Source organism: Salmo trutta, unplaced genomic scaffold (genome assembly GCF_901001165.1).
Source record: "Salmo trutta unplaced genomic scaffold, fSalTru1.1, whole genome shotgun sequence".
Lineage (NCBI taxonomy): Eukaryota > Metazoa > Chordata > Actinopteri > Salmoniformes > Salmonidae > Salmo > Salmo trutta.
Genome location: NW_021822911.1, coordinates 6,546,093 through 6,558,843, shown reverse-complemented (window position 1 = coordinate 6,558,843; position 12,751 = coordinate 6,546,093). Strand labels below are relative to the sequence as shown.

The 12,751-nt window shown below is 44.1% G+C and overlaps 1 protein-coding gene across 1 annotated transcript in view; it reads right to left on the bottom strand.

The window, feature by feature from the left end:
- LOC115186434 (NLR family CARD domain-containing protein 3-like) overlaps window positions 1-12,751 on the bottom strand; it is a 75,770-nt gene that overhangs the window by 43,971 nt on the left and 19,048 nt on the right. Inside the window, exons 9-10 of the mRNA XM_029746063.1 lie at window positions 9,746-10,232; window positions 5,124-5,137 (exon numbers count right to left, since the gene is read on the bottom strand). Of these exons, the coding sequence (XP_029601923.1) occupies window positions 5,124-5,137; window positions 9,746-10,232 (501 nt within the window). The remainder of the gene's footprint in view (window positions 1-5,123; window positions 5,138-9,745; window positions 10,233-12,751) is intronic.

The window sequence follows — 12,751 nt, the reverse complement described above, 5'->3', positions numbered from 1 at the left end:
GACATGCTAACTTATAAAATTATTTCTCTGTAATTAATATTACCTGATTAAGCTAATCATGTAAATGTAATTAACTAGAAAGTCGGGGCACCACAGAAGAACGTTTATAGAGCTGTTATCTTCTGAATAAACTCTTAAAATACTTAGTAATATTTTACATGGATAGCAGTCAATCTTATCTTATTTTCAATCTCATCATGAAAGTTATAAATTCTTGGTTATCTTCACGAACCCTGGCTAACAAGTTGAATCAGCAATACAAAATTGGGTTTAATTATTTATTTACTAAATACCTAACTAATCACACAGAATTACAAATACACAGAATTCATATGATGTCATACAGAAAACGTCCTGGTGGACTGAGCCTGTATCATTGCTGGTTACACAAAGGAAAAGGGGGTTGGGCTTGAATGAAAGAGCGGGAAGATTTAGGAACACAGAAACAGCAGCTATGCTATCGTAAATACATTATCTTATGCATTCTAAATTACCGCCCATTTGGAAAAGGAAAATGCAATAAATATTTACTCTGAGCTGCGCTTCGGTAGATTGGTCGTAGATGCTCGCCGTGGTTGGCCAACAGATCTTCCTGTTGTGTAGTGGAAGAATGTCAATGGTGGTGGTATCTTCGTCTGGTTGTTAGACTGGATCCGTCGTCCGTCCTTTCCTAGCCCACGTTAGCAGCGGCTAACTCAACGGCTAGGAAGTATCACTTCAGTAGTGAATAAGCTCAAAGTTCATACCAGTTCATACCATAGCTCACGCCGAGGTTGGCTTAGTTCTGTTCTTGATATGTGTCTGTCCTTATAACGTAGAGGCTGCAGTCCTCACGTACTGGAACCCGGAATGTCTTTTCGTCAAAGACTTATATAGTGGAGAGGGGAAAGGAGGGGTTTCATCGTTTATAACCCCATGTCTCTTCACAGGGTTGGCCACTGATCGGCAGGGCACTTTCCCTATGAAAACCCAATTCTCTCATTTGGAAGCTAAAATTACATTTAATCTCCTAACAAACAATTTCAATATCAAACATTTCAATTGCATAACAATTCCATGTGACTCTGATAACTAGAGGGTGTATACTTTCTCCGGTACAGTTTATGTTGTCCTGCCATCAATCATAATGTCTCAGATAACAATGAACTGACATACATACTCATTACGTTATCAAGCATATTTCCAACTGGTTTTATTAACAAAAGATGGTTCCTTTCCCCATTTGTTTGATGTTCCCAGACTCTCTATATTTAACACAGGCTATTCCAGTCCTTCAGTAGGGTCAGAGAGAGAGGGGAATGGAGAAGGTATTTATGGGGGGGTCATAAACCTTACCCACAGGCCAACGTCATGACAGTCCCCCCATGTTGGGTTCAATCTTGCGATTAACCTGCATGTTGTAAACCAACATAAAAATGAACGTGGGTTGTCCTGGTTGTGGATCATCGTTGTGGTCCCCATCTGGCGGTCGACCCGGGTAGGGTGTCTGCAAATGAAGAAGAAGTCCGCTCCAAGGCTGTGCAGCGGATGTCCAGTTGGTGGTTGCTATTGCAGTCCCCCCCTCTGGTGGTCGACCCGGGTAGGGTCTCTGCAAATGAAGATGTCCTTTCCATGACTCGGCAGCGGATGTCCGGATTGGGATCGCCGTTCCGGACCCGTCGTCTGGTCGTCCAGACTGGAATATCTGGGCAGTAACTTAGGCAGAGGTTAACAATGCACACACACTCATGAAATATATAATTACATTTCCTCCCAAATGAGCGGCGTTGTGGCACTAACTGATGGTTGTATGGGGGAGTTGTTTATGGCTCTATCACTTTCTATGTGCCAAAGAAAATGAAACAAAATTAATGAAAGCATAAACAAAACAAAATAGTTATGCCACCTTAATCATCTAATTGGACTGTATTCTATCTACGTCCATGGTCTTGGCAAAATGACCCTATCATGGCATTGTCTAATGTCATATCTAGGACTTTCCTAATTTGCGGGGTGGCGCTTAGGGTACTATCCTAAGTTGACAACTATATGATAAGTCTACAGCTGTGAGGCACTAGTTTTGGGCAGTCCATAGGATGACCTATGGACTTCTGGTTAGAAAACTGGTGAGTGCTGTAGAGTCAAAGGCCTGGAAGTAAATGTTCAACTTTACTAAGGCTGGTATTTTGTTTGGACCCTTAAGTGATCCTAGCATAAATCCTAATTGGATGTTCCGTTGTGCATGTTTACACAATCGCGCATGTCAAGGGAAGATAACCAAGTATCCTGGCAGATTACAACTTGTTCAGAATGAGTCTGACGTAGTCAGGTAATTTTCAGGTCAATGCCTGGAGGTCAGTCAGAATTGGTGTCAAGGGAGTCTGTAGTAGTTTTCTACAAGTCACGGTGTCTTCCACTATTGTAGTGGCGGTAGGTATGAAGTCTATTTCATAGCTATGTTATCCACGGAGGAGCTAACCTCACGACGGAAGTACTCTAAATATTAGACCAGTCGTACGTGGTGTGATCATGGTTCATGACTTCTAATAACTTTTCTCCTGAACGGAGGGTTCTATTTATTAGTGGCATGTGTTAACCATTGGAGGAGTGCAATGGAGATTCCCTTCCCCGTGTTGCACTCTGAGTGACTCCTATGTCGCTATTATCAATAGCAATTTAACTTGTGAGGTTACTAATCCTCTTACTGAGTGTTGCTGGACTGACTGTGGTATTGGTACTGGTATTCAAGGGGTCCAGTTGTCCTACCGATTTATTCTGAAATATTATCTACCGGAACACATGATTGGAGCATATTACTAGTTGTATTGTAGTTGAACCTACACATGGCAAGGAATGATTATTGTTGCCATTTGTTTTGGAGGTGGACAAGTTTACTGGACTTCCTTTACGACCAGTGTGGTACACCTCAGTACTATCTTAGATGTGTTCTAAGATAATCCCCGTCTAGGGGCCTGTCTGCTCCTCACTGTTCTCATAGGGGAGTTTACAACTAGATTTGATTTATGCTCTGGCGGCCTCGTACGGTGTTGTCCGTAGTCTCGACCCCCCCACCGGCCTCGATGAGGCTCATCATGGGTCTGGGCTACTATTCCCCCCCTTTGTGTCTCGGGACCCCCCCACCAGCGGGTGGTGTTGGTGTCCGAGGCGCAAACGAAAAGGTCGGACCCTATGTACGAGTTGTCAGTGGCCGCGTTATTATGAGAATGGCTGTAACCTTTCAACCAAATCTCCTGGTGTTTGTGCTTCAACACCCTCAGTGGCTGTCGAGGTCTGTCAGTCACCACCGCGTCCGCGTGTGGCAACCTCTCCAGTACCTGCAAACTGAGACGAGGATATCGGTCTGTGATATCGCAAAGTGTTTCACCAGTGGGAGTCATCGGGTCAGTTGCTGGACTGACGCCATTAGTGTCATTGTAAGGGGTGACAGTCCCCAACAAAGCAGAAGGTGTATCATCGGAAGCAGAGTGTACTCTGCGCATCAATGTTTTTCTTGCTGAGACGGCCGCAGTGCTTGCGGAAGTGTCCGAAGGGCCAGAGAAGTTCATCTCAACTACCGTATTGCACGACTGCAAGAAGGAGGGAAGTTGCTCATTCACAGAGACAGCTGGCTCGAAATCATGAAAAGAAGGGTCAATCAGATTGGCTGATGGAATGTGTCGAGATATCGTAATATCTCCTTGGATCGGATTCTGCACCAAGAGGTTTCTACACGGCTTTTTCCCAAGGGGTGCTTTTGACAGATACCCCTCGTGAAGGACTGCGTTGCAGCTAGCGTTAGGGGAAGACAGTGGGGTCAGTGGAGAAGGCACTGTGGCCTGTGACCATACCTGGTTGGTTTTCCAATCCATCAATGGGAGTAACCGATCCATCAAGTCTGCTCCAAGTAGCAGGGTTACAGTTTCGAGGCTGGTAACATACACAGGATGAACGAGCGATACGTCCTGGAAGTGTAGTTTCAGCATGACTCTCAATGTGAGAGGCGAGGTAGTCTGAGTGACCCCTCGAAGTGTAGTGTCGCATCGTTCCACTTTTAACCAACGTTTAGTTGGCTTCAAAGCCCTTTTGAGCTCATCAAACAATGTTTGAGAGATGAGTGATATTGTCGCACCCGAATCAATTAGCGCCTGACAAGCTAAGCAGTCCTCCAGGACTGTTTCCAGGTATGGCCGTTTAGATTCGTGGTTCGTAGACATATTCCCCACAAAGTGGAGTGGTCGTTCGCAACGACGTGATGTGCCATGTCTGTTCAAGATGGAAGCAGATTGACTTTTCCGATTTTGAGTGGGCTTGGCTTTAACTAAGCGTTTGACCTTTACCTTCGCAACTTTTGTATCGGAGTCTATAGACCGAGCCCGGGGGCTTGTTTCTTGATCAAGCGGGCCCTGGATAGGGTCTTGAATGAGAGCGGGAGAAATTTGAACTTTAACGTCCATGCTATGGGTGTTAATTCCTGCGGACCTGGTGTCCGGTAATTCCCCGTCTAGTCCTTGTGACTTATCTTTTAACCTTTTCTCAAATTGTTCTCGCTTTAGTTCTTCCCGTAGTGGGACTTCTGGAGAACATTGGTCTACGTTTTGATCGTCCATCAACCCTTTGTTACCCTTGTGTTCTGACACTTTGTGTGGGTTGGGTACAGGAACGTAGCGAACAGGTCGATTGTAGCGGTAGTCGTTTTGAAGGCGACGTACTTTACAGTTATTTCGACCGCGGCGGTTATTGGAATCATGGTTTCGTGGTAGAAACTGTTGTTGTGCGTCAGCTCTCGACGCTACAATACCTGATAATGCACCCTCTAACTGGAGTGAGTGCTCCTGGTCAAACTTCAAAACCGAGTGGTCAGGGCTCTTAGCGTTGCGAGCTTTTGATGCCTCAAAAGCTGTGCTTGCAAGCTCTCTGAGTTGTAAGATAGGCAAGCCAACGTGGGCTGCAGGGCCCAAGTAGGTAATGAAGGTGGGATACATGTTCGACAGAAACATTTGTTTGAATGGTAACAGCTCTTCCATTCCTGTTTCTGTGAGTAGGCCAAAGTAAGCTGAACGAAGCCTATGATAGAAAGCTTGTGGGTGTTCGTTTCGAGCTTGTTTGACCGTGTTAGCCAGTGAGCTATCGTGTTTGCGAGTCGCAGAACCACTGAATTCTAATTTCAAAGCTGTGGCAAGTTTAGTGTAGTCATTTAGCACGTGTTGCTGTTGTAGACGAATGAACCTTGTCACGTGTCTATTTGACGTTCGCTTCAACAGGTAAACCCTGTCAGAACCCGTAGCGTTCGGGTAGCCATCCAACGCGTCCTCTATGTCAGCTAGGAACGTCTCAGTATCGTTTGGCTGACCTGGAATGGGTCAAAGGTGGGGAAATTCTTGACGAGTTTGTCAAGGTATTCCGCGCCAAGCGGGCGGAGAGGGTTGGCTTCATCCTGTGGAGAAATTGGGGCCGAAAGGCCAAGAGGAGAAGCCAAGCTTTGGCTTTGTTGGCCAAGAGGCTCCATATTACTCAGTGCCGAATGGCCAAGAGGAGAAGACTGAGGGACACATGATGGATGCAATGTCTGAAACCTATCGTCTTCACTCCTTTGAGTACCGGACTCCGGTTGCTTGGATGGGTAGTCATGCTGTAGAGCGTGCCCATTCTGGACTTCCTCCAGCTGGTACCTAAGGGTGGTCTTATGCTGCATTGCAGAGTCCACTTGAGCGCTTAGAGTACCAATTTTGGACACGTGAGTGTCACACCTGCTCCTTTCGGTCTCAAACTTATCTGTCATGCTATGCAGATAGAGGTCTCGAGTACGGAGCGAGAGATTCAGTGATGAGATTTCCTCTGCTTGCTTAGAAATCAATATTTCCATCCTCATCACCTGAGTTCTCTCATCATTCAATTGGTCAGCAACTTCAATAAGTTCTGCTGATTTATCATCCAACTTTGTCACTGTGTTCATTAACTGATCGTCTTTGTTCTGCAGCGCTTTGAGGAGCACCGTGTTATTTTGAGTAACATTCAATAAAACAGCGTGCATGTTGTCAAGTTGAGCGCTCCTGTTTGTAGATAACTCTTCAGATTTATCTAGTTTGGCGTGGACATCATCGTATTTAGTTTTGGCTAAATCGAGTTGTTCCTGTAGCATATGATTCTGTTGAAGAGCTTGTGCTCGTTCATCGTCATAAGTATTTGCAATTACTTTTAATTGTTCCGATTTCAAACGCAGTTCCTTGACTAGCAGAATGTTTTCATTTCCTGCTTTTGTCAATAGTTGCTCAGTTCTCTCCACCTGTGCCCTCATGTTAGCCATGTCTTGCACGTGCTTCAGCTGTGCACTGTGGTATTGGATCGATGCCAACCTTTGATGGCGATACATAAGTGCTAAAGTGGAGAGAACCGTCACAAAGCCTGTGTTTGATGGTTGATTTCGGACAGCGTTCGCAATTTCGGCTGATTTTTCACTAATGGCATAATTAGGGTTGGTATCGCTGCTGAGGTCAGAAATCAATCCTTTTATGGGTGGAGGTTCACTAATTAGTGGAGGAGTGGTGACCACCTCCTTTGGTAGCTTGCACATTATTAGAAAAATTTAGAGGAAAAATTTTCCTATTTTTTTTTTTATGTTTGGGTTTGGAATTCATTGGAAGCTGCAAAGACAAGTTTAATCTATTTATAGATGTTGACGAACCATCAGGACTGTACCAGTAATGTGGAAGTTGGATGTGAATGAATTTGCAAAAGCAAATTGAATGAATTAATCAATGCCAATGATTAATCCTACCTGGGTAGGCTATCTGGGTATTAAACTTGAATTAACCTTAGAGGTTGCTTCATCCAGGTTAATATGAGAAGTTTTAAAAGTGTCTCATTTGATTGGAAGAACATTAAGGTTTGTTCAACAATTTAACTTATTAAATTGAATGAGATGATAATCCCTACCATCTCCATTGATTGGATATCATAAATGTAAACAGTAGATTAAATGTTGGGAACACTTCCCACTATGGTACACTTCTTCCTTGGGCCGAAGCCACATGGGATTCCCGCTGGGGCGGGACTTCTGTCAGTACTGGAATACTGAATGGGTTTTGCAAAAACCAAATTTTACTGATTGATCAATTTTAATGATAAATCAAACCTGTATATGCTATTTGGGATTTAAACTTGAATTAACCTTAGAGGTTTATTCATCTAGGTTAATGTGGAAAAAAGATTACAATGTTTCATTTAGAAAACTCATCAATTTGGATATTTAAAAAAAAAAAAAGATCCACTTGAGAACGTAAATCTGGCAATTTCACTTATTAGTTCAATTGAATAAGACATCGATATCCGTCTGGATATCATGAGTAACGACTTGAGTGTCACCTGACTAATTATTTGAAAAAAGTACTGGTGACTCTCATAGGGGAGTCTGCTGGCACACGTTGAAATCAACGGAAGTACCCAGGGCAGGACTTTCGTTCCGCAAGTCGGATGAATTACCATGTGGCACAAACAAAATGGCTGTTTTCCGTTTTGTTAGCTTAGCATCTCGAGCAAGCTAATGCTACTTGATGCCTGAAAAATGCTCACATAGGATTCCCTTGGCAAGGGAAAGGTTTTACTTATAACGTATTATGTTCAAACCCTTTTCGGCGATATTTGACGATGTTTTAACCGGAACTCGCGGTAAACAACAAAATGCACCGTGGTCTCCTCGCATCAAAACGCGAGAGACAGACAGAGAGATACTTATAAACTGGTCAAGCTAATCTCTCCTAAATTTCAATTGGCTGGGTCTTTGTCCTCGCTCGAGAAATTAATAATGACCTAGCCAACACGCGTCTGAAACGCGCGAGGCAGAAATAGCCCAGCGTTTGGCCAAACGCGCTATTTATCAGATAGCTTTATCAGCCCTCATACAGAACTGTATAGGGTATGCTACCCACTGACTACCTCAGAGCACAACACTGAGGCGATTCTCCAGAACACACACGCACCAATAATTCCGATCTACAATTCCCATAATGTATATAAAATACTTGGTATATTATGTAATCTGCTTTTCAATTTTATATAGGCTGAATCAAAATGAAAGCTTCATCCTATTTTAGATTCCTCGCACGGGGGCTCCATATGTTATTATCACATTGACCCAACGTGCGTCTTAGTTTTAGAGTCCTCACAGGGGGCACCATTATGTCGTGTCTTTGGCTATGCCGGATTAAGTGATATGACATGCTAACTTATAAAATTATTTCTCTGTAATTAATATTACCTGATTAAGCTAATCATGTAAATGTAATTAACTAGAAAGTCGGGGCACCACAGAAGAACGTTTATAGAGCTGTTATCTTCTGAATAAACTCTTAAAATACTTAGTAATATTTTACATGGATAGCAGTCAATCTTATCTTATTTTCAATCTCATCATGAAAGTTATAAATTCTTGGTTATCTTCACGAACCCTGGCTAACAAGTTGAATCAGCAATACAAAATTGGGTTTAATTATTTATTTACTAAATACCTAACTAATCACACAGAATTACAAATACACAGAATTCATATGATGTCATACAGAAAACGTCCTGGTGGACTGAGCCTGTATCATTGCTGGTTACACAAAGGAAAAGGGGGTTGGGCTTGAATGAAAGAGCGGGAAGATTTAGGAACACAGAAACAGCAGCTATGCTATCGTAAATACATTATCTTATGCATTCTAAATTACCGCCCATTTGGAAAAGGAAAATGCAATAAATATTTACTCTGAGCTGCGCTTCGGTAGATTGGTCGTAGATGCTCGCCGTGGTTGGCCAACAGATCTTCCTGTTGTGTAGTGGAAGAATGTCAATGGTGGTGGTATCTTCGTCTGGTTGTTAGACTGGATCCGTCGTCCGTCCTTTCCTAGCCCACGTTAGCAGCGGCTAACTCAACGGCTAGGAAGTATCACTTCAGTAGTGAATAAGCTCAAAGTTCATACCAGTTCATACCATAGCTCACGCCGAGGTTGGCTTAGTTCTGTTCTTGATATGTGTCTGTCCTTATAACGTAGAGGCTGCAGTCCTCACGTACTGGAACCCGGAATGTCTTTTCGTCAAAGACTTATATAGTGGAGAGGGGAAAGGAGGGGTTTCATCGTTTATAACCCCATGTCTCTTCACAGGGTTGGCCACTGATCGGCAGGGCACTTTCCCTATGAAAACCCAATTCTCTCATTTGGAAGCTAAAATTACATTTAATCTCCTAACAAACAATTTCAATATCAAACATTTCAATTGCATAACAATTCCATGTGACTCTGATAACTAGAGGGTGTATACTTTCTCCGGTACAGTTTATGTTGTCCTGCCATCAATCATAATGTCTCAGATAACAATGAACTGACATACATACTCATTACGTTATCAAGCATATTTCCAACTGGTTTTATTAACAAAAAAGGAGAAGGTATTTATGGGGGGGTCATAAACCTTACCCACAGGCCAACGTCATGACACAGGTATGCAAAACACTCACTTACACTACTGATTACTGATTACACATGCCATTGTTAACTACTTAGTTACTTTATTTAATAAATATATATTTTTGATACTCCTTGTCTCCACGTTGTCTCCCTTTTGTTGCGAACTCTGAGCCGGTTCGTAACAAGTGTGTGTGTTTGTCCAGTGTGTGTGTGTGTGTTTGTGTAGTGTGTGTGTGTGTGTTTGTCCAGTGTGTTTGTTTGTCCAGTGTGTGTGTGTGTGTGTGTGTGTCCAGTTATTATTTACAGGGACACTGAGGAGTCACCATAAATCCTAAACCCTGGATAGAGGGGCTCAGTGAATGTGGAGGTGAATGTGATCAGGAGGGTCAGTGTGTCAGAGGAGGCTCTATAGAAGGACAGAGTGCCGGCTGGCCAGTCCAGATACACTCCTACTCTGTGGGATCTGGAGGAGGGGACGTCTATGGTAGTGGAGTTATTATTATGCCTGGCAATGTATCTGTTGTCAGAGCAGAACAGACACCAGGACTTGTCATTGTATCCAAGACAACAGTCGATACCCCATCCTCTCCTGCTGATTCCTTTATATGTCACTCCTATACCAGCCCCCCCACTCCACTCTACCTCCCAGTAACAGCGCCCAGTCAGACCCTCTCTACACAGCACCTGTCTCCAGACCTCAAATCTCTCTGGGTGATCAGGATACGGCTGCTTCTCTCTCCTACATGTCACCTTTCTGTTCTCCTCAGACAGAGAGAGGCGTCTGTGTACTGTGTTTAGGTCCAGTGTGAGATCACAGACATCTGATGGATGAAACCAGACACAATATTAGAAATCATCATCATTCACATTAGAATGTTAACTCACTTTTCACTAATTCTTTTAATGTAGATGTTTCTAGGTATCAAAAGGAGAAGTTAAGGTAACTTGAGACTTGTTGAATGATCACATGTTATACTGTATGGTAATATAAAACACACTTATTCACATTAATTACCCACACACACACACACACACACACACACACACACACACACACACACACACACTGTCAAAGCAACTCTTTGTAAACGTTGGTGTCCCTGATTTCTGCTTCTGTAGAAATACAGCTTATATTTAATATGACCAAGTCAGTAATGATGATGGTCTTTGACTTAACTTGAATTAAGACTTATTCTTAGTCATATTCTTCACAGCAGTCAACACTCACATTTTCTAAGTCCAGGTTTCATTGTGTTCTCTCCACCATGTTCCACACTGTAGCGGTAAGCAGAAAAACAGACAGTCATTGAGGGATACACCTGAACACACACACACACACACACACTGGACACAAACACGCACTGGACACAAACACGCACGGGTCAAGCGTTGGTAAGAACGTTTTCAGTGTTTGTGTCCAGTGCGTGTGTGAGTCCAGTGTTTGTGTGAGTCCAGTGTGTGTGTATCGTGTGTGTCGTGTGTGTTTGTATGTGTCCAGTGTGTGTGCGAGTCCAGTGTGTGCGTCAAGTTTGTGTGTCCAGTGTATGTAAGTCCAGTGTGTGTGCGTGCGTGTCCTGTGTGTGTGTGTGTCCTGTGTGTCCTGTGTATTTTTCCTGTGTGTGTGTGTGCGCCCAGTGTGTGTGTGAGTGGGTGTGTGTGGTCAGTGTGTGTGCATGTCCAGTGTGTGTGTGTGTATGTATGTCCTGTGTGTGTGTGTGTATGTCCTGTGTGTGTGTGTGTGTGTCCTGTGTGTGTGTGTGTCCTGTTGTGTGTGTGTATGTCCTGTGTGTGTGTGTGTGTGTATGTCCTGTGTGTGTGTGTATGTATGTCCTGTGTGTGTGTGTGTGTGTATGTCCTGTGTGTGTGTATGTCCTGTGTGTGTGTGTGTGTGTGTATGTCCTGTGTGTGTGTGTGTATGTCCTGTGTGTGTGTATGTCCTGTGTGTGTGTGTGTATGTCCTGTGTGTCCGTGTGTCCTGTGTGTGTGTGTGTGTGTGTATATGTGTGTGTATGTCCTGTGTGTGTGTCCTGTGTGTGTGTCCTGTGTGTGTGTGTGTCCTGTGTGTGTGTGTGTTTGTCGTGTGTGTGTGTGTCCTGTGTGTGTCCTGTGTGTGTGTATGTCCTGTGTGTGTGTGTCCTGTGTGTGTGTATGTCCTGTGTGTGTATGTCCTGTGTGTGTGTGTGTGTGTGTGTATGTCCAGTGTGTGTGTGTCCTGTGTGTGTGTGTGTCCTGTGTGTGTGTGTCCTGTGTGTGTGTGTAGTCCTGTGTGTGTGTGTGTGTGTGTATGTCCTGGTGTGTTGTGTGTGTGTGTATGTCCTGTGTGTTGTGTGTGTGTGTGTATGTCCTGTGTGTGTGTGTGTGTGTATGTCCTGTGTGTGTGTGTGTGTATGTCCTGTGTGTGTGTGTGTGTGTGTGTATGTCCTGTGTGTGTGTGTGTGTGTATGTCCTGTGTGTGTATGTCCTGTGTGTGTATGTCCTGTGTGTGTGTGTGTGTGTATGTCCTGTGTGTGTGTGTGTGTATGTCCTGTTGTGTGTGTGTCCTGTGTGTGTGTGTGTCCTGTGTGTGTGTGTGTCCTGTGTGTGTGTGTCCTGTGTATGTGTGTGTATGTCCTGTGTGTGTGTATGTCCTGTGTGTGTATGTCCTGTGTGTGTGTGTGTGTGTATGTCCAGTGTGTGTGTGTCCTGTGTGTGTGTGTGTGTGTGTATGTCCTGTGTGTGTGTGTCCTGTGTGTGTGTGTGTGTGTCCTGTGTGTGTGTGTGTGTATGTCCTGTGTGTGTGTGTGTGTCCTGTGTGTGTGTGTGTGTCCTGTGTGTGTGTGTATATGTCCTGTGTGTGTGTGTGTATGTCCTGTGTGTGTGTGTGTGTATGTCCTGTGTGTGTGTGTGTGGTATGTCCTGTGTGTGTATGTCCTGTGTGTGTGTGTGTGTATGTCCTGTGTGTGTGTGTGTCCTGTGTGTGTGTGTGTATGTCCTGTGTGTGGGTGTGTGTCCTGTGTGGTGTGTGTGTCCTGTGTGTGTGTGTGTCCTGTGTGTGTGTGTCCTGTGTGTGTGGTGTATGTCCTGTGTGTGTGTGTGTGTGTGTATGTCCTGTGTGTGTGTGTGTGTGTATGTCGTGTGTGTGTGTGTGTGTGTATGTCGTGTGTGTGTGTGTGTGTATGTCGTGTGTGTGTGTGTATGTCGTGTGTGTGTGTGTGTATGTCTGTGTGTGTGTGTGTATGTCCTGGTGTGTGTGTGTATGTCCTGTGTGTGTATGTCCTGTGTGTGTGTTGTGTCCTGTGTGTGTGTATGTCCTGTTGTGTGTGTGTGTGTGTATGTCCTGTGTGTGTATG